Source organism: Acinonyx jubatus, chromosome B4 (genome assembly GCF_027475565.1).
Source record: "Acinonyx jubatus isolate Ajub_Pintada_27869175 chromosome B4, VMU_Ajub_asm_v1.0, whole genome shotgun sequence".
NCBI classification, from domain to species: Eukaryota; Metazoa; Chordata; class Mammalia; order Carnivora; family Felidae; genus Acinonyx; species Acinonyx jubatus.
Window position 1 is genome coordinate 61383695 of NC_069387.1, and position 20067 is coordinate 61403761.

General features: G+C 39.3%; 1 protein-coding gene across 4 annotated transcripts in view; it reads right to left on the reverse strand.

Moving 5' to 3' along the window:
• TMTC1 (transmembrane O-mannosyltransferase targeting cadherins 1) overlaps positions 1-20067 on the reverse strand; it is a 275746-nt gene that overhangs the window by 138727 nt on the left and 116952 nt on the right. For all 4 annotated transcript variants that reach the window (XM_053226105.1, XM_053226103.1, XM_015074929.3 and 1 more), the window contains 2 exons: positions 15177-15258; positions 12475-12578 (listed from right to left, as the gene is read on the reverse strand). In XM_053226105.1, the coding sequence (XP_053082080.1) occupies positions 12475-12578; positions 15177-15258 (186 nt within the window). The remainder of the gene's footprint in view (positions 1-12474; positions 12579-15176; positions 15259-20067) is intronic.

A 20067-nucleotide genomic window follows, 5' to 3' on the forward strand; every position in this document is an offset into this window, starting at 1 on the left:
TGATAACCTTTTTAATCCCAAAAAGTTACTTTCTTTTTTTTAATGTTTACTTATCTTTGAGAGAGAGAGAGAGAGAGAGAGAGCACGCGCGAGAGAGAGACAGAGCACAAGCAGGGGAGGGACAGAGAGAGAGAGGGAAATACAGAATCCGAAGCAGGCTCCAGACTCCGAGCTGTCAGCACAGAGCCCCATCCGGGCTCGAACCCACAGATTGCGAGATCGTGACCTGAGCTGAAGTCAGAGGCTCAATTGACTGAGCCCCCCAGGCAACCTCCTACAAGCTACTTTCTATGAACGTAATACAAAATCCATAACGGAGACAAGAGTCTCCTTGCAGAGAGATCTTCAACCACAGAGGACACAGTTTACACCTGAGGGTTTCAAAGAGGGCGCCACACACCTGCCTCCAGAGCCACTTAGGCTGCTGGTCAGATCAAGACTCTCTTACCCACTTAATTCTTTCAGAATTTCTGTGACATGAATTAGAAGTCTTTGCTTGTAAATACTTCTCCGGGTAATTCTGATATTCACCCTAGTTTGGTAATCACTGATTTAAATATCAGAATAACTTCAGTTTCATTTTAAAACACACACACACACACACACACACACACACACACACAGTTTCATTTAAAAAAGACCTTCTAAAAACAAGGCCCTGCTAATTGCTAAAGCAAGAACAGAGCATCTCATTTTGCATAGCTCACCTGGAACACACAATGCATTTTAAAATGATAATTTAAATTTTAATTCAATTTGTTCAGAGTTTATTATGAAATAGCCCTTACATTAGAGAGAGCTATAGAGATTAGGACAGCATAGTGCCCTAAGACTGTAACAATCAAAACCTAAGGTTTTGTTTGTGCCTATTTAAAACTACCAACTGATAAAATGGAAAGAGAAAAAAAGAAGCTTCTTTAGAAAGAAGATGCTGAGTTCTACCTTCATCTTATTATTTTGTATCTTGATGTTTTCCTACAAAGTAATACAAGCCTTTGTCTATGTTTCTGAACAGCAGAAACAGATCTACCCACTTAAGTAGATACATTCTATTTGCTTATCCAGGACCACACCTCATGAAAATACATGATGCTGATAGGGGGCCTTTATATTCTTTCACTGAAAATCCCATTTTATCTATTTCCTGGATTTGAAAGACAACCATTTACAATATTATAAACGCAATACTTCCTCCATCAAGTCTACATGGCTTTACCTCCTGTCCCCTTCCAGTCTGTGGATGGAAAACCAATTACTAGGCAGGAGCCACCAAGAGGGGCCTTAATAGCAGATCATTACATTATTTCTTCCGCAGGCTCCAGCCCTATGCAGAAGCCATACTTATCTCAGGCTTTTGTTCTTATTTTTAATCCAAGATTTACAAGATTGAATGTCGAAGTATCACATTTCTAAAGAGACTTCCGTAAACAGATGAGTAAATCCTGGGCCAAAAGACAATTCTGTGCTGGAACAAATTGCACGAAAACCTCGTCCATCGTTTCTCAAATGCAAGTGCACTGAAACCACTGAAGCAGAATCTTTGGGCATTTGAAGCAGAATCAACCCCAGACTTGATACTTCAGTGTGATTCTCAGGTGCTTTGGAGACACATGCAGGTTTGGCAATCCAGCTGGAGTACAATCATGAAGGCCCTGGATGGCTGCAGTCAGGGCACAATTTTCGGTGGTAATTTACAAGAAGCATCATAAGTGTCCACGGTCTTGGGTTCTAAAGGACATTTTGTTCAGATGGGACTCAAATTCTAAGTGAACCTTCACACTCAAAGGTGGAGTACAGTACAAATCCTCCCACCATTCAGAATCAGCTGAGCTGGCAGATTGAAAGAAACCACCCAAACCAGAGGCAGAGGAAGGCTGTGGAGTGTGTGGTGTGGGCTCCACACGCTGTTTACTCCTCGCCACCCCGCCCATCCTTTGTCCTCCTGTGAGGAAGAGACCTCCGGAAGAGACCCAGTGCTGGTTCTAGGCCAGGGCTGCCCAACGGAAATACAAAGAAGCATCATGCATCATTTCGAATTTTCTATGAGAGTAAAATTTACACAGAGTAAAATCAAGCATGATTAATTTTAGTAATATATTTTGTTCAATGAATATACTCAAAGTATCATTTCAACATATAATCAATATAAAAATTATATTGTACTTTCTTTTTTTCTTACAGGATTTCATCTCCAAAATCCTACATAGACTTTTATTTAATCACAGCACATTTCAATTCAGATTAGCCACATGTGAAGTGCTCAGTACCCTCATGTGACTCATGGCTCTTGTAGTGGCCAGTGCGATCTAGACATCACACTGGCCCTCAGCCCCATCCTTCACCTCTCCCATACTCAACTTTTCTTTCAGGATTCTTGCTACAAATCCATAACTCAATCCTTGGCTCTAGCCACTTTCCACTCTCAAATCCAATCACAAAATTTTCCAACCTCAAATTTCCCAAATCACTAACCTGATATTTATTTTTATTTTTATTTCTTGTCCCTCTGTTTTAGAACATGTTTTTGTTTCTACTCCCTCTCTTTCACCTTCTGGCCCTTGTTCCCACTGAAATTCCACGTGGGATGGGAGGGATAGAGGGATTTGGACATAAGAAGGCAAAATTTCCTAAACTATAAAGTGGTTTAAAAAGTCACAGCTATAGCCAAGCTTTCTAGATGTTCAAAGTGCGAGAGCTGTGAAAGCACAGTTGGTTAAGTAGGAGAGCCGAGCTGACAAACAGGAGGGGGACAGAGGGTCCCACAGAGCGAGTTCCCTTAGACACTCCTGGCTAAGGGCTTCACCACCTCACAGTGAAGGAGATGAAAATTAATGCCAGAGCCACCACGCTGTATTTGTATTGTTGTGTTATGTGTAATCACGCAAATTGACCAGATATCCCACAGCATAAATCCCATCATTCTCAAGGAAACATTTTGTTGCTTTTACGAAGTTACAAGTAAACAAACCCTTACAGATATTTTTCAAAACAGAAAATTGAACAAGGTATTGAGTTGGGGGGGAGGCTGCAACTGATAATTACAACCACACTTCTCGTGTTCCTGAAGGGAACTACCAGGTGTGCAACAATCTCCTCAGAAGGCACCTCAACGAGGCTCACTCCTTTCACTGGGTGCTATAACCAGGACCACCATTCATCCACTCAACAATACACTCAAGATTGATTTTGTGCCAGGCTCCGAGCTGAAGCCTAGTAAGATAATGAAATAGCATTAAGAGTCACCAAGGCAGCCATTGCACACAGAGCTATGAGCAAAACTATTCCATACCCCAAGTCTGCTTTTAGAACACTCTCCTATCCAACTTCCTGACACCTACTTCTGTGAAGTGGTCACCTCTCTTCTTGAAGACACCAGCCCCGAGGTCACCCCAGCCACCTACCCTAGACTTTTCCTCTGACAAATGCTCCCATTGCCAAGCTGCCAGGCTCCAGGCTCCCTCTCCCTTCTAAGTCAACACACCAGGTCCTAAATGTCAAGAAAGGAGCAATCTTACTGAAGCAGTTCACACTCTGGTAGAAATAACTAAGTGTACAGGCTGTGGGAGGTGGGCAGTCATATGAGTTTTCTATCAGGGAAACCTTCCTGCAACAGCTAGCACTTACCTGAGCCTTCATGAATGGGTTGGGCTTAGACTGGGAAACAGATATCACAGGCAAACAGGAAATGGATGGGGGGCTGTGAGGGCCCCAAGACTCTGAGATGTTCTGTTGTAGTGGTTCAGGAAACATGCTTGAGAATCGTTATGGATGCATGATTATAGTGGGGGGGGGGGGGGTAAAAACATGTTATTAACATGTTTTTGATTTCTTTTTTCTTTTCTGTTTTTTAAGAAAATACCATCATAGGTTATATCAGACACAAAGCTATGTACTCATTAAGTCTGTTTAATTCTCCTTCCCCTGAGTACTGAGGAGACTCTATTTCCCAGTACCTGGGGCACAGGTGCCATGAATCTCTTGAAGCTTAAATGATATTGATAAGGTGTGTGGCTAAATGAATGCCTGATGATACTAAGGAATTAATGACAATATTTTTAGGATATCATTAAGATATGGTGGTTATATTTTAAAAAATTTTTTTAACAGTTATTCATTTTTGAGAGACAGAGAGAGACAGAGCATGAGTAGGAGAGGGGCAGAGAGAGAGAGGGAGACACAGATTCCAAAGCAGGCTCCAGGCTCTGAGCTGTCGGCACAGAGCTTGACACGGGGCTTGAACTCATGGAGTGTGAGATCATGACCTGAGCTGAAGTCAGGCCCGTAACTGACTGAGCCGCCCAGGTACCCCTAGTGGTTATATTTTTAAAGACATTCTATTGCTAGGGTATGAATGTTTGGGTGAACCCCCACCCCCATCCCAAAGTAATATGTTGAAACCTAATCCCTAATGTCATGGTATTAGGATGTGGGGCCTTTGGGAGCTGATTAGATCAAAAAGGTAGAGTCCCTAGAAATAAAATTAGTGCCCTGGGGTGCCTGGGTGGCTCAATTAAGTGTCTGACTCTTGATTGTGGCTCAGGTCATGATCTCACGGTTTGTGAGACAGAGCCGCATGTCAGACTCTACACTGACGGGGAAGAGCCTGCTTGGGACTCTCTCTCTCTCTCTCTCTCTCTCTCTCTCTTTCCCTCTCTGCCCCCCCACCCCTGCTTGTGTGCACTCTTTCTCTCTCAAAATAAATAAATAACCATTAAAAAAAAAAAGAGCTAAGATTAGTGCTCTCATAAAAGACATGCCACAGAGCTCCTTCACCTCTTCCACCATGAGCAAACACAGTGAACAGGAGGGGACCAGGAACCAGGAAGAAGGCTCTCACCAGAATATGATCATGCTAGTGCCCTGATCTTGGACTTCCAGCCTCTGGGACGAAGAGAAATACGTTTCTGTTGTTTAAAAGCCACCCAGTCTCTGGGATTTTGTTAGAGCAGCCTGAATGGACTAAAATATTTATGTTTTAGAGGCACTACACACTGAAATCATGATAATTGAATTGACATTATATGTGGGACTGGTCTCAGAACTGTTTGGTGATGGTTGGGGAAAATGGAGAGGGGTTGTAAGCGTGGGGGGTTTGATGAAACAAGGCTGAACACAGTTGATAAAGACTGAAACTGGGTGATGGGAACAAACATGGGAGTTTGTTACAACAGTCTCTACTGTTATGTATTTGAAAGTTTCAACATAAGATGTATGGGACCCTCCGACTTTCTCTTCTTCTGCCTACACTGCCATAGTCATTCCAGATGGTGGGACTCTAAAATGCAAGCAACGTAAAACCCAGGGGCTGCACTAGGAAGAGAGCTTCCCTAGGGAGTGGCAGAATCCACAGCCATCTCCCTATGATCAAAAACTAAACCTTCTCAACGTCAAGCCATTTCCATTTTGGAGCTTACTATTACATCAGTATATATGGTTTCAGAGATGATTTAGCCTGAGATGGCCTATGCAGTCTAGGGTTGTATAGGAAATTATTAGAAATTTGCAGGGAGGAAGAAAAGACTAGGGAATAGTAGGCAAGAGGTAGGACTAATAATAAATAATATATAACTGAGACCAGAGACCTGATGAAAAAAGTCAATGAGAACTCCCCAGGGGAGGAGTAGCTGAAGGATTCTGTCATACAATGATGTCTACTATAAATTATTTGTGTATGGCTTTACAATATAGTTCTGCTCACTTGTCCCCACATTTCACTAAAATCTCTTATATGCAAATGCCTTACATAAGTAATACTTCAGGGGATATTAAGGTGAAAGGTCTATGATCTCTATCTTGGTTGGCACAAGAAAAGGAAATGAGAATGGCCACAGGCAGTAAAACATGGGTGAGGTGGGAAGTTTAGCAGGAAAAGGAAAAGGAAATGGGAAATGCCCATGAAAAGATAAGGTTCTTGGGAAGCATTAAAAATCAGGAGAGGGTAATAATGGACACCCAGCAGGTGGGAAAAGACTTGAGCCAATTTTCTTTAAATCTCAAAGAAGAGTCAACATGATATTGGGGTTCCATAATCACATACATTTTTAAACATGTCATTACATTCTATGGGTCATTCTCATGACGGAGCAGAGTTATTCTACGATGCCTTATGATAAAATGAGTAAGACTACGGTTTCCATATTGGAGTGTACAAAGGCATAGCCAGCTGAAAATGTCTTAATGCCAAAAAACAAGGCAAGGATAAATCCAGAGGTGGTGGTTTGAAGTGGCCATTAGAGGCAGAAAGGTAAATGTAGGTATCATGTTTATAGATGCAACAGACATATGAGAGTAGATTTAATCATGTCTTCATCTATTATACAATAAACAGTTACTGTGGCTCTGCCCTGGGCTTAGCACTGGCTAATATGCTGGAGATCCAAAGGAATATGATACGGTCTCTGCCCTTGAGAAACATATATTTAAGTGGGAAATAAAAATTAGTAAATAGTCCATAAAGTGTAATAAGACACAAAAAATATGTGGCCAACATTTGGAGGTAAGAAGGTTCTGGCAAGATCTAGAATCAACAATGGCTAAAGAATGAAGGAAAGGGCATTATAGGACTGGAAAAGCACCATGTAAAAAGACTCTGAGGTAAAAGGCAGGGCTGCATTTAAGGAACTGAAGCAGATTAGGATAGTTAATGGCTAAGGTTAGGGAGGAAGGTGGTGGGGTACCAAGAGATAAGCCTGAAGAGAATAGCTGTGGCCAAATTCCTACTGCTTATTCTAGAGGTACAGGAAACCACTGACCTTTAAAATAGCAAGCCAGTGAGAAATACCATCTGGAAATAGTGTGGAAGATGGATCCAAGGAGAGCAAACTGTAGGAAGAGAGACAAGTTACGAGGATTTCAGTAATACAGGAGAGAGTCCATGAGGACTTTAATGAAAATGGCAGCAGCAGGGATGGATGTAAGTAAAGAAATTCTAGCAACATTAAGATCGAAGGGACAGGACTGTGTGATGGCTTAGAGGTGAGGAATGATAGGAAGGTAGTAGTCAGTCATGATTACTAGGTTATTTGGCTTGGACAATTGTGCCTGGGGGAATCTGCTTGTCCAGAGAAAGCTGTGCAATCAAACTACAGTATCTCCTCCATTCTTTAAATTCTTACACTTTTCTTCTCAAGCCTAAGGTAGAAACATTTAATTCAATCTCATGCCATTCAACTGATCCACACAATCTCAATTAACTACGAGTTGAAAAAGTTATTGATCAGTCACACAAAATTCTTGACAGCTAATACAATCTGAATGTTTGGGTTAAAATAGAAATATGAAAAATTAAGAACCTCATTGCCAGTGTATCGTGATAATGATGATCCTCCAATTCTTTATCAATTTACCTTGTGCTCTGACATGCCCAATGATCAAGTGTAAGAAGTCAAATTCTAAATGGCTTCCAAACTACTGTTAACATAAACTGTATCAATGTACGGTTTTCAAAATATTTTTAAAAACCTTAATCCTCATACAAATACACAGTGAAAATAAAGGTGTGTATAACTTTTTAATAAGGGAACCAGAAACTTGATAAAGTCAGTTTAAAAGAAAATTTGAGGGCGCCTGGGTGGCTCAGTCAGTTAAGCGGCCGACTTCGGCTCAGGTCATGATCTCTCGGTCCGTGAGTTCGAGCCCCGTGTCGGGCTCTGTGCTGACAGCTCAGAGCCTGGAGCCTGTTTCGGATTCTGTGTCTCCCTCTCTCTGACCCTCCCCCGTTCATGCTCTGTCTCTCTCTGTCTCAAAAATCAATAAACGTTAAAAAAAAAATTTAAAAGAAAATTTGAGTTAGGCAAAGCCTTCTTAGATAGAAGCATGAGCAACAAAAACAAAATAGACTGAATTTCATCAAATTTAAAAACATTTGTGCTCAAAAGGACACCATCAAGAAAGTGAAACAACAACCCACAGAAAGGTAGGAAATGTTTATAAATCATATATCTGATAAGCAATCTATATCTAGAATATATAGAAAACTAATACAGCTCAGTAATAAAAAGACTCAGTAATAAAATAATAAAATGCCTCGATAATAAAAATAATTAAAAACTGGTCAAAGAATCTGAATAGACACATCTTCAAAGAAGATACAGAAATGGCCAAGAAGCATATGAAAAGATGCTCAACATCATTAGCCATTAGGAAAATGCAAATCAAAACCATAATGAGATACCATTTCATACCTGCTTGTATGGCTATAATTAAAACAACAGAAAGACAATCAAAAAGACAAGTGTTGGTGAGGATATGGAGAAACTAGACCCTCACATAAGCCCTGCAGGCGTGTAAAATAGTGCAGCTGCTTTGGTAAATAGTCTGGCAGCTCCTCAAAAAGTTAAATGCAAAGTTAATACATATGACCTAGCAATCCCACTCCTAGGCACATGTGTAAGAGAAATGAAAACATACATTCAAACAAAAACTCATACATGAATGTTCACACCAGCATTATTCATAGGGGTCAAAAAGTACATACAACCCAAATGCCCATCAACAGATGAAAGGAAAAATTTAAAATGGCATACCCATATAATGACATATTACTGGGGAATTAAAAAAGAATCAAGTATGAATACAAGCTACAATATGGATGAATCTTGAACACACTATGCTAAGTGAAAGGAGTCAGTCACAAAAGATCCATGATTATTTGATTCCATTGATATGACACATCCAGAACCGGTAACTCAACAGAGACAAAAAGTTGTCTAGGAGTGGGGGACAGCTAAAGGATATAAGGTTTCTTTCTGGGGAGATGAAAATGTTCTAAAATTGATTTTGATGATGGTTGCACAATTCTGTGAGCATAACGAAAATCACTGAATTGTATACTTTAAATAGGTGAATTGTATGCCATGAAAATTGTACCTCTGCTGAAAGGATGGGCCTACGCTGGCCAACTCCATCTTGTTCTGTGTCCTTCACCTTGACCACGCCTCCTCCCCTTGAGTAACGTCCCGCTCACCTGCCTGCTCACCTGCCTAACAGGACTCCGACCCTTCCCCAGCCAATCGGCTGAGGCCACAGCCATTACCTCACCAACTGCCCCTAGGCCCCAATAAAACCTTTGTCCTTTTGAAACTCGCTCTCTCCCAGGTATCTCACCGCTGCGACGGTGCAGGTAGGGGATTGAGCTCGAGCTAGCGAATAAAGGCTCTTTTGCTTTTGCATCGGACTCGGCTCCCTAGTGGTCTTTGGGGATCACGAATTCTGGGCATAACAGTGCAAAGCTGTTATTATGCATATATATGTATACTTATATCAATATATACAAATTAAATTTGAAAAACTAGTGTTACAATGTTCATGAAAAACAAAAAGGAATGAGATTGGTAAATTAGATACAAGTTTGTCCAATGTCCTGCAAGGCAATAAAAACTGTAACATTTGAAGCCTTATTTCCTACTAGAGAGAAAAGAAATAATCACTGCTATCATATTTCTGTATGTTAAGTTCTAAGTTGACAGAGTAAAATATAGTAGTATAGATATAAATAAGTCAATCAAAGTTGTATTCCTCTAGGTTTGTTAGACAATGTCTTACATTACAGTAAATGTCACACAGTCATCTGTTGTCTTATTCCCTCATCTTTGATAATTTTTAACAAACTATTCTCAAAAGCAAACCACAATGATTTTGCATCCCAGTGTTGGTAAATAGAAAATGACAGGGTATTTCCTCCTGGATAATTACATGGAAATAGATTATGTAAATGTGAAGGGGGGGTGCCTGGGTGGCTCAGTTGGTTAAGCGTCTGACACTTAGGCTTAGGTGATGATCTCACAGTTCCTGGGATTGAGCTTGCCCAAAATTCTCTCTCCCTCTCTCTGCCCCTCCCTTGTGCTCTCTCTTTCTCTCAAAATAAAGAAATAAAACAAACAAACAAGCAAAGTGAAGGAATCTCAGAACTATAAAGTCACAGGAAATCATTTGAAACAAAGGAAAACTTGACCAAGCAACTCTTAAAACTATTAGGATTTTTTTAAAACTACATGGAATTAGTAACTATAGCAATTATTAAAGAAAAAGTCTCAAAACTCTCACCTGATAATAGAATAAGTTATTATATAAACTTTAAAAGATAAAGTACTTGCAAGATGGAAGCAAAAATGCTATAAAAGTTGTTTGGAGTTTATAAACCCAGTGAAAGAGGTGAGGCATTAATGAGACAGATTGACAAGGCTGAATGACAAACCTGTGATTAGTAATGACTGGCTCACAGAGCCAGCCAAATCATAGCTAAATTGCACAGCTAATGAGAAGAAAAGAAAAACCAACAGGACTAGGAAACAGACCAACATAATCCAATTTAAGAATCATCAGCCTACCAGAGGTCAAACAATTATTCAAGCAGAATAGAAACCTTACTTGAGAAAGGAATTAAAGACAATTTTCTGGATGCTCAAAAGAGACAATTATAATGCAGCTATCTTAGAGGAATGTGAAAAGCCATTTAGAGGAACTGTCATTGAAATGTCCCTGGGTTTCTATGCATTTTAAGCATGAAACACAAAAACAGAAAGATATGTTTTTTAAAAGAAAAAAAAAAGGAGGATATTGTGTTCTATCACATATTGATTGAATCACCTGAGAACAGTCACTTAGATGGAGTCATATAAAGTCCTAAATGAAATATGTATCAGATTCCTCTGAAAAAGGATACATATGCCTTGAAACTGAAAGACAGAAGCTGGCAAGTGACTGGCCCAAGGTACTAATTTTGCCAGAGGTTCCACCAAAGAATTTTTTTCTGCCACCAGAAGAGATAAAAAATGCAACCGGCAGCTAAGCAGTACAGGTAGGAAGGCAGTGAGTCAGAGACCAAAGGCACCTTGTCCTGACACTAAGGACCGTGGGGCAGGCACTTGTTTACTGATGACAGAGATAGGAATGAAATAATTGGTTGGTGAGTTCAGAACCTTCTGTTCTGGAGGTCAATGTAGCTATTTAAGGAGGTACAGAAACTGAAACAATTTATCAATGAGCTAAAAATATCCACAAATGGATCCCAGAAATTTTGAAAGCCAGGGAGAACTAAAAAGGACAAGTAGATTGCAACATTAATAAAAAGTGGGTTAAAGATGTCATGATTAATCAAACAACAACGTTTTTAAAAAAATAAGGTATGGGGGTGCCTGGGTGGCGCAGTCGGTTAAGCGTCCGACTTCAGCCAGGTCACGATCTCGCGGTCCGTGAGTTCGAGCCCCGCGTCGGGCTCTGGGCTGATGGCTCAGAGCCCGGAGCCTGTTTCTGATTCTGTGTCTCCCTCTCTCTCTGCCCCTCCCCCGTTCATGCTCTGTTTCTCTCTGTCCCAAAAATAAATAAACGTTGAAAAAAAAAAAAGATAAGGTATGAACAATAATGTATAAGGCTCCAGACTACCTCGAAGAGATAAGCCAACACTAGAGGCTGGATATCATATGATTTCTGAAGGCAGTCAAGATTCTTTAATATAAATACATGACAGAAGTAAATAGAAACAATTGTGACATAATGTTTTTGTAAAAACAGATTAATCAAATTGGAAGTTATCTTTTTTGAAAGGGAAACTGTCTTTGAAAAAGAAGAAAATAAATAAAAACATAAAAGGCAAAGCAAGTAGAAATGTATCAATTAAAACAAATTAGATAAATGAGTCAAATAAAGCAAAGATCACCGCCTGGCAGAGAAACAGAATCCAACAATGTGCTGTCCCTAAGATACAAGTAAGCCAAATGGGCAATAGGTCAAGGTTTAATTTAAGTTTTATTGTGTCTTTGCAAACACACAAAGAGTGAAGGTTACTATTATGAAAATATTATATGTGAAAAGGTATATATAAAACTATAAAAATTTAATAACGGTGCATCTTAATGTTTTAATGTAATAGCAGCAATATATCCTGAAGAAAAGTCATGAAAATTGCCAAATATAATTATATCTGAAAGCCTTAGCAGGACACCACAGCTGACTGAACAGGTAAGGAATTAAAAACCTTTTCAATAAATCAGATCCCCTGATCAACATCACTTCTTAATCCAATATCTCTAAATCTCTTAAAGACAAATAGTGTGATAGAGTTGCTGTATCTCAGCAAAAATCGTTCATTTCCGTTTTCCACTTTCAACCTCTCCACTGATTCTACAAATAGTTTTAATACTCAGTCAACCTCTATAGGCTTGGCGGTGCACTGTTCTGTAACATTTGCCATATGGGCCACTCAGTAGACATTTACCATTGATCATAAGTGCTCAACAAAATACTTGCTGAATAGCCAAATACATACCAATATGGGAACAGTAGCAATAAGCCTGGCAACACAGCACCACCCACTGAAACGAATTCCAAATGTATGAATAGTAGTTTCCCCCCTACCCCCAGGATGGAATACAACCCTTCTTTCCTCAAAAGGCAAAGGCAAACTCTCATTTAAGATTATTTAAAACAATTGAATGAGTACCACGTTAAGTTAAAACAAAATATATGTTTACTGACCTTGTAAGAATGTAAGGCGAAAATGAAGCTGGATTATCCTGCTCTGAAAAGAGGGGCATAGATCCTCCCATTATCCACAGACGGAAGTACAAAAGGACAATCACCTTCAAAGAAAAGGAGATTTGGTAAGAAAGTCATTGCTCGTTGGGCGTAAGCCCCACCTTTCTGGAGGACACTTCCAGAAGCCTTACAAATATTTTGTTTCATAATGAGCACTTCTATAAAATCCTAACACTCAAGATGAGTACGCAAGATGAGAACAGCTGGGTAAGGAGAAGAGTATAAACAATGAAGGTGTTGAGGGAGAGGCAAGCAAATTCTTAATTACAGCTGTCAGTATCAAGCATTTATCAGCTGTTATCCACTGAGCTAAAGACTTTCCATCTTCCCTGCGGCCTCACAGAACCTAGAAGTAGATGAGAAAGCTGAGGCTTCCAGGTAGTTTACCTAGAATCCCACAGTTAATAAACTGCAAGATCCAGGAGTTGAATCTACGTCTTGTCCAACCGCTTTCTTAACCATTCCATTTAAACAGCCCCATGAAAGTTAATTTAAAATACAATAAACAATACTGCTGGGTTTTGGATAAACACATTTGAAGTGTTCCAACCCTCCAATGCCCTGAAGGAGAACATTCATGAAGGGTTATTTCAACAAATTCCAGGGCACAGCTTTTGTGTCACCCGCTGGAATTCTATCACTAAATGGTGCTATCCTGTTGCCAAGGTGAATAAGAAAGCCAGAAGGAGAGACATTTCTGTGGGGAGGAGAGTTCGCCCAAACAGGCCTTCCAGATGCTTCTCATTTCACCAGGACCAATTACATCGTTTTTATTAAAGTCAGAGGAAAACCTTTGCTTGAATAAGAAAGCTAAAGGATTAATTTTGGAGGTAGTTAAGGCTGGATTTTTTTCCCCATGAATATCACTGACTTCCTTTATAAATATCTTTTATAGGGGCGCCTGGGTGGCGCAGTCGGTTAAGCGTCCGACTTCAGCCAGGTCACGATCTCGCGGTCCGGGAGTTAGAGCCCCGCGTCAGGCTCTGGGCTGATGGCTCAGAGCCTGGAGCCTGTTTCCGATTCTGTGTCTCCCTTTCTCTCTGCCCCTCCCCCGTTCATGCTCTCTCTCTGTCCCAAAAATAAATAAACGTTGAAAAAAAAATTTAATAAAAAATAAATATCTTTTATATAAATAACCTCAAATCTAAAATCCTAAAATAAAAGTATGGTGTCAGCCAAAAGCATATCAACAGTAAACAATGCCTAGGCAGCCAATTAAAAATCGTCTTAACACTCGCAATGTCCTGCTCAAACTGAAGTTAAATTCTTACAGGCTTTATAATGGAAAATACCAACTACAAATGTAACAGCACAAGTATCCTGAAAGAATATAGATTCCCTAAAATACTGTGAAGAGGAAAAAAGCCATGATAATTAAACAAGAAGAGTAGGAAGATAAATAGTAGAAAGGGCTTTGATAATAAATTTTTAAAAGAACAAAGGGATTAATAATTTACAACTTTCATCACTCCAGTGATGTCAGATTACTTGCATTCCCATACAATTCTAAGAAAATAAATCACTTCTGAAACCAGTGATGAATCATCCTAGCTCTGTGCAAAGATACTAGGGAACACTTTAGAGAAACGTTTTGTCCCTTTTGTTGAGACTGTCCAGTCAAGGCTCTCCACCTTCAGTGAAATTTTCCATACTCTTCTTCCATAAACACGCTTTAGCATCAAGAAGAAAATCACATTAATTGGTGACATTACAATTCAAAGACTTTTTTGTAAGTTTCCTATCAAAATTTATCATAAATTTTGACAGAAATTTATGGGAGACAGCAGTGGCATAACAGACTGATCTCCTAATCATGAATTCTTGAATCCAAGAATATAAGAAAATAATTATTGGGACTGTCACCAGAGATGGCCACCAAAAATTCCTGCCCCCTTTGCATGTACATTCTGCTCTTGTCATCAAGAATGAAGCCAACTGCCCCTCCTCTTAAATCTAAGTTGGTTTTGTGACTTGCATTGACCAACAGAATGTTGTAGAAAGTGCACTGCATCAGTTTTGGGCCTCACCCTTGAGAGGTCCTGCAACTTTTGGCTCATTCTTTTAGAACCCAATTGACATGTTGTTAAAAAAAAAAAAAAAAAAATGTCCCGGCTACACTGCTAGAGGGAGGCCACAGGGAGAGACCCTAGAGAAGGAGATATCACAGACAGACAACCTCGCCCAGCTGACAGCTACAAGAACCTGCCTGTGCAACCCCAGTCAAAAATCATGATGAGCAATTAGAACCATCCAGCTAGATGCTGTCCAAGCTAAAGCATTCAGGGTAAATATATGTGGTTGTTGTTTTAAGCCACTAAGTTTGGGGGCGGTTTGTTTTGCAGCAATAGATAACTGATACAGCCAGGTTTGTGCTACTGAGACAATTCAGGATCAGCACCTTGAAAGGGACTCATAAAATACTATAATTCATCCGGTCTGTCTTTGAGTTACCATATTCCCAGAAGGCTTTCATACATACCTTCCAAGGCGTTATAACATTTATGGCATGTAAACTCTTTGATCCTAACATCATGTTGTTCGAATATATTGCTGATTCTATTAAATAATCTGGATCATGTCTCTGAGCCAAGTTAAAATAAAACACTTCTTATCAGATATTATAGAAGCATATCTATACTTACATAAGTTACGACCAAAGTGGCCCTTTTTAAGAATGGCCTCATGGTAAGCAGGAAATTTCTATTGGTCCTTGCTGTCAAGTACCTGAAACAGGACAGAAAAAAAAAATTAAGTAAGTTTTAGAGTCCACCACACATAATGTTCTCCATTCAATGTGAATAGGTCATAGCTTGAGAAAAGACTAGAAAGGATCATAGCTAAGAGCATGGCTCCTGGAGTCAGACCACCTGGGTTTCAGTCCCACGGCTGCTTACTGTCTGGAACGCCTGGAGCAAGTTTCTTAACTTCTTTGCACATCTGTTTTCCTCACTTATAAAAAGGGGGATAGTAGTAATATCTACTCCACAAAAAAGCTGTGGGCAAAAATGAAAGAATAAATGGAGCAGGACCTAGCACTGTTAGCTATGAATATTACTAGCCCATCTACCCAAATAACCCAGGCATTCTGGCAAATATAGGGTTACACTGGTCAAAGGGATGATCTTAAACAAATTAAGAGTTTAGCTATTTAATTTAATTTGAGAGACACTACGTCTTCAACCTACAAAATATCTCACAAATATCTTACCCCTAAAAAAATAAAGGATGCCAAGGTTGCCCAAGTTAAGAAATTTACCCAAGGTAACAAAGGTAGTCAGCATCAGTGGTGGGATCACAGCTCACCAATATGCAGTGGGCAATTTTCTCACCTGCCTATGGCCTCTGGAACCAAACTAGGTTATAAAAATGTCAACTTCTAGAGGGGCAGGAAGTTATAAGGACTCTGCGTCTGCCACAGCTCACTCACTTGTACAAAGTAGGAGCTCCATATTTCCACCTATAAGGCACATGATTGGCTGGTTTTAATAAAGACTATGAAAGGGAAGCCAAGAGAAAGTTATTAACAAACCCCAAGCAAAAACCTGAAGCAAGTCATTTCACCTACATGCAAATTTCTGTATTTTAATCTACAAAGTGAAGGAAACAAGTCAAATTGAATCATGTAATCCAGTAAGCAGTTCCCACCTCATCCTTATTTTCCCTACCCTTTTTCATTTTTTTCTTTTACCCTACTTAATCCAATTTCTCTTCAAAGTATTTCTTCCCAGAATCTCTTAAAATCTGCACTTGAATGAGGTCCCTTTACACAACGGGAATATTCCCATTATTCCCAATATCCCCAATATTCTATTGGAGAGAGATCCCTTTATAAGGCCTGAGTGGGTTACTATCAAAAAAAAGCGTCTATCTTGACAACTACTTATAAAACATATATGTCCAAATGGTACTGCAAGGAGGTACTATAATGTCACTCAGAAGCAAGTCCTCTCTTCTTGCTTCCCTTTTCCTCTTCCTGGTTCAGAAACAGCTGTGGATCTGACCTTTCACGTTTTTAATGAGTGGAGAAAATGAGGTGAGCCCAAAAAAAAACCACTAGAGTCAGCTTTTAGCAAAATCTGGACTGGATCCATCCCCAAGCACTGCAGTTAAACCTTGGCAAGGAGGAAGGCCAGGGATACTGTCTGCTCTCACAACACAGGTGCATCACTAATGTCCCAAAAATAGGCTTAAGGGAGTCCACCACCTCCTGCATCTGTACACAAGATTTGTGTATGTTTCCATCTGTGCATTTCTCTGAAGCAAAATCCTTGGCTCTGATCTTTAGTGTCAACAGGATCTATGATTCCAAAAAGGTTAAAGCACTGGTAAGTGTCTTGTCTCAGCTCTGCCTCCACTATTACTATCATTTTCAGGATGACTCGACAAAGATCAACCTGGATATTTCTGCTGTTCCTTTACAGGATGTAATGTAAATGGCAGCAGGGAGGGAATAGCAATGCGGGAAGGAAAAAGGTGCTGGGGAGGCCTGAAATTGCAACACATATGAACGAAAAAGCGTTTCTTGGGTTGGTCTGCTCTTGGAAGCTTCATTTCTCAGGTTCCCTCTGTTGCTGCTTTATTTTAGCACAGTTAAAAGTTAGAAGTGGCTTCCTCTCTATAAAACAACAAACCATAGGGTTTAGGGTGTTGTTTTCTTTTCAATGTTAAACTTCGGCAAATTCCTAAATTCTGCATTTTGTTTCACTGAAAGCTCACTACAATGGTTATTTCACGGAGTGATATTTATAAAGTGTCCCTTTGTTTAGAAATTTTTCCTCCCTGATAAATCTCATTTCCTTAAGAGGTTAAGCTCTTTCAGACATCAAATAATTTGTTCTTTAAGATGTAGTATCCCAAAGCAATGAAAGCCTAGAATGATACATACAGCACTGTTGAAAAATGACCTCTTTGAAGATTTCTATTTCTAGTTTCTGTCCAATATTAAAAGAGAAAGTAAACCAAAATGATATGGGCCCTTTTTTGGTAAACACTAGGTCAGAGGCTGAGATTCCTAAGCTCATACAGGAAGTACTCCAAGAGCTGAATTCTCTGTATCCCTTCCTCCTACCCAACTCACAATAAAATTAGGTAGTGAAATTCTCCCCACTAATTTATGACATACGTATGGTCTGTAAAGTAGAATCAAACATCAACAACAAATAATGACAATATTATTATTAACATCATAAAAATGCCAAATAATTCATATATGCCAGACACAAATCTAAGTGATTCAATTGTAATTATTTACTACTTACAACAATTCCATGAGGAAAAATATTATAATTCCTTTTTTACAGAGAAAGAGACCAAAAAACTAGAAGTAATACTTAGCTATTCTATCAGATTCTCTCAGCTATTCATTTCAATCACAAGCTTAAGTATCTGTAAGTGCCTTATAAACAAAAGGCACTATGCAAATACCACCACTGATAATGTTCAATTTCAGTCTCTGCTGTTTTCCCTGTGACCCAGAGAACGTTCCAACAACAAAATCAAACCACTGAGGAACCCTCTAAGATGGGAGCTAAGGGTTCTACTCCTGTGCTTCCAATTCATTGGTTATATGACTTGTAACAAGTCCACAAGGAGCTTTGTTTCCTTCTTTTATCAGCGAGAGCTGGACTTAAATGGTTTTAGTCTAAAGTACTGTGATCCTTGGATGTTCTCACCAGCTGATGACATCATAAAGTGACAACTGAAGAAAAACAGAGAGAACCCTACTGAAAAATTTAAAAAGAAATGCCAAGGGATTAGGAGGAAGCAAGTGTTAGTTCAAGTGTGAGACTTGAGAGACCCTTCATAATCTGCAGTTGCACGTGAAAAAATATTTTAACATCAGTTTGGGGTGTTGGCATTATCACCTCTGCATTTTTAACAATTTCTGATTTTAGGCAAATAAAAGCAAAAGACCAAGATTATCCAAAGTAAATTCCCTAACCTGTGCTCCCCTACATCCTGTACTTTATATTTTTCTGACATCAAATTTTCTATTAACATTTACCTTCTCAGTTGATTGCGTTCAAATATTCAGAGCTAAATGGGATTTCCTGAAGTTTTCCTCCATAGCTTGTCAGTCATCAAATCCCAGGGAGGTCCCAGCTGAGACCAGGACAACCAACCACCCTGGATCACCCACCATAATCTTGAGTGTTAAATTAATGCTCGTTATTTTAAGCCACTGAACTTGGGTGACACAGAATTATTGTGTCAGTGGATAATTTATATAACACAATGATCAACACATGCTTACAGATCCAAACCGAGTTTTTAAAATATTTACCTGCCTCCACTCAACTTCCCCTGCCTCTCTCTTTTTTTTTTTCTGTGTGTTCCTTATCCTCCAATGGTAGACCAGGGTGCAAAATAAGAATGCTCAGTTTGGGATATAGACAGCAAGCTGGAGGAGGAAAAATCACGTGGATGGTACTATTTCCCTTAGCCTTAAATCCTGCTGGTTTAAATAAAATGTTATATTATACTTTCCAGCCCTTCTAGGGATCTATAAAAATCTGTTTGTTTTTGCCTTAATACCAGCTCCTGTGGCAGACATCTCAGATACAAAGAGTTGCTACTTTTTAACATTATACCAATAAATTATAAACTGCTTGAAGGGGAGCAGAATACATGACCCTAAAATTCACCACTTTGGCATGTGGATTATTTTAAGCTAAAGACAATCAAGACCCAGCAGACTCCAGAAAACCTTTTATTTCTCCCTCAGAGAGGGGGTTTTCCTCAGAGAGAAAGCTATACCAGAGAACTGAAAGACCTATCTGTCCGAAAGAGCAAATATGTAATTACCAAACATCCGCTCTTCCTATTGTCTTGTGAATTACCCTTCTCCCCTTCAAAGTGTCAGGCTCCTATCCAATTCCTTAACTCAGGAAGGCAAGTAAGCCTCGACTGCCTGACTTGCCTGTGGGTCTCAAATTTTTATGGGGCTCCCACATATATGAAACGAAATTTGTTTTCTCCTGTTAATCTATTTTATGCCAACTTAACTATTAGAGCAAAGAAGCTAGAAGGGTAGAAGGAAAATTTTTCCTCCCATTAAGCTATATACAAAATTCCTTCTAGAACACCAGTCATACTAATTTATCTTGTTCATTCAAGGTAATAAAGGAGATTAATAAAGAGTCATATACTACAACCAATTGTTTCTTTTTTTAAATTAAATTCAGAGCTCTTTAAAATAGGAATTCAGGAATGTGCTTTCATTTGAAACACAAGGAAAATGGTTTTTTGTTTTTGGTTTTTTTTTTTTACTTGGCCAAAGTAACAAAGACAAGGCTCACATTAGAAAAGATTATCAGATTAACGAAACAACAAAAAAATTTATGTGTCTTTGGGTTCTTCTTTAATGCACTCTCCTTGAACCCATAAAGTGCCTCATCTAAATCTTAAATAACCAAAGGCATTCTGAAGAGGAGTGAAACAACCTTTGATGTGTCCTTTGATATTCAAATGCAGAGTCTGAAGGAAAGGAGCTAACAATTCTAAGAAGATAAGATGCATTTCTCAGTTCCAGCT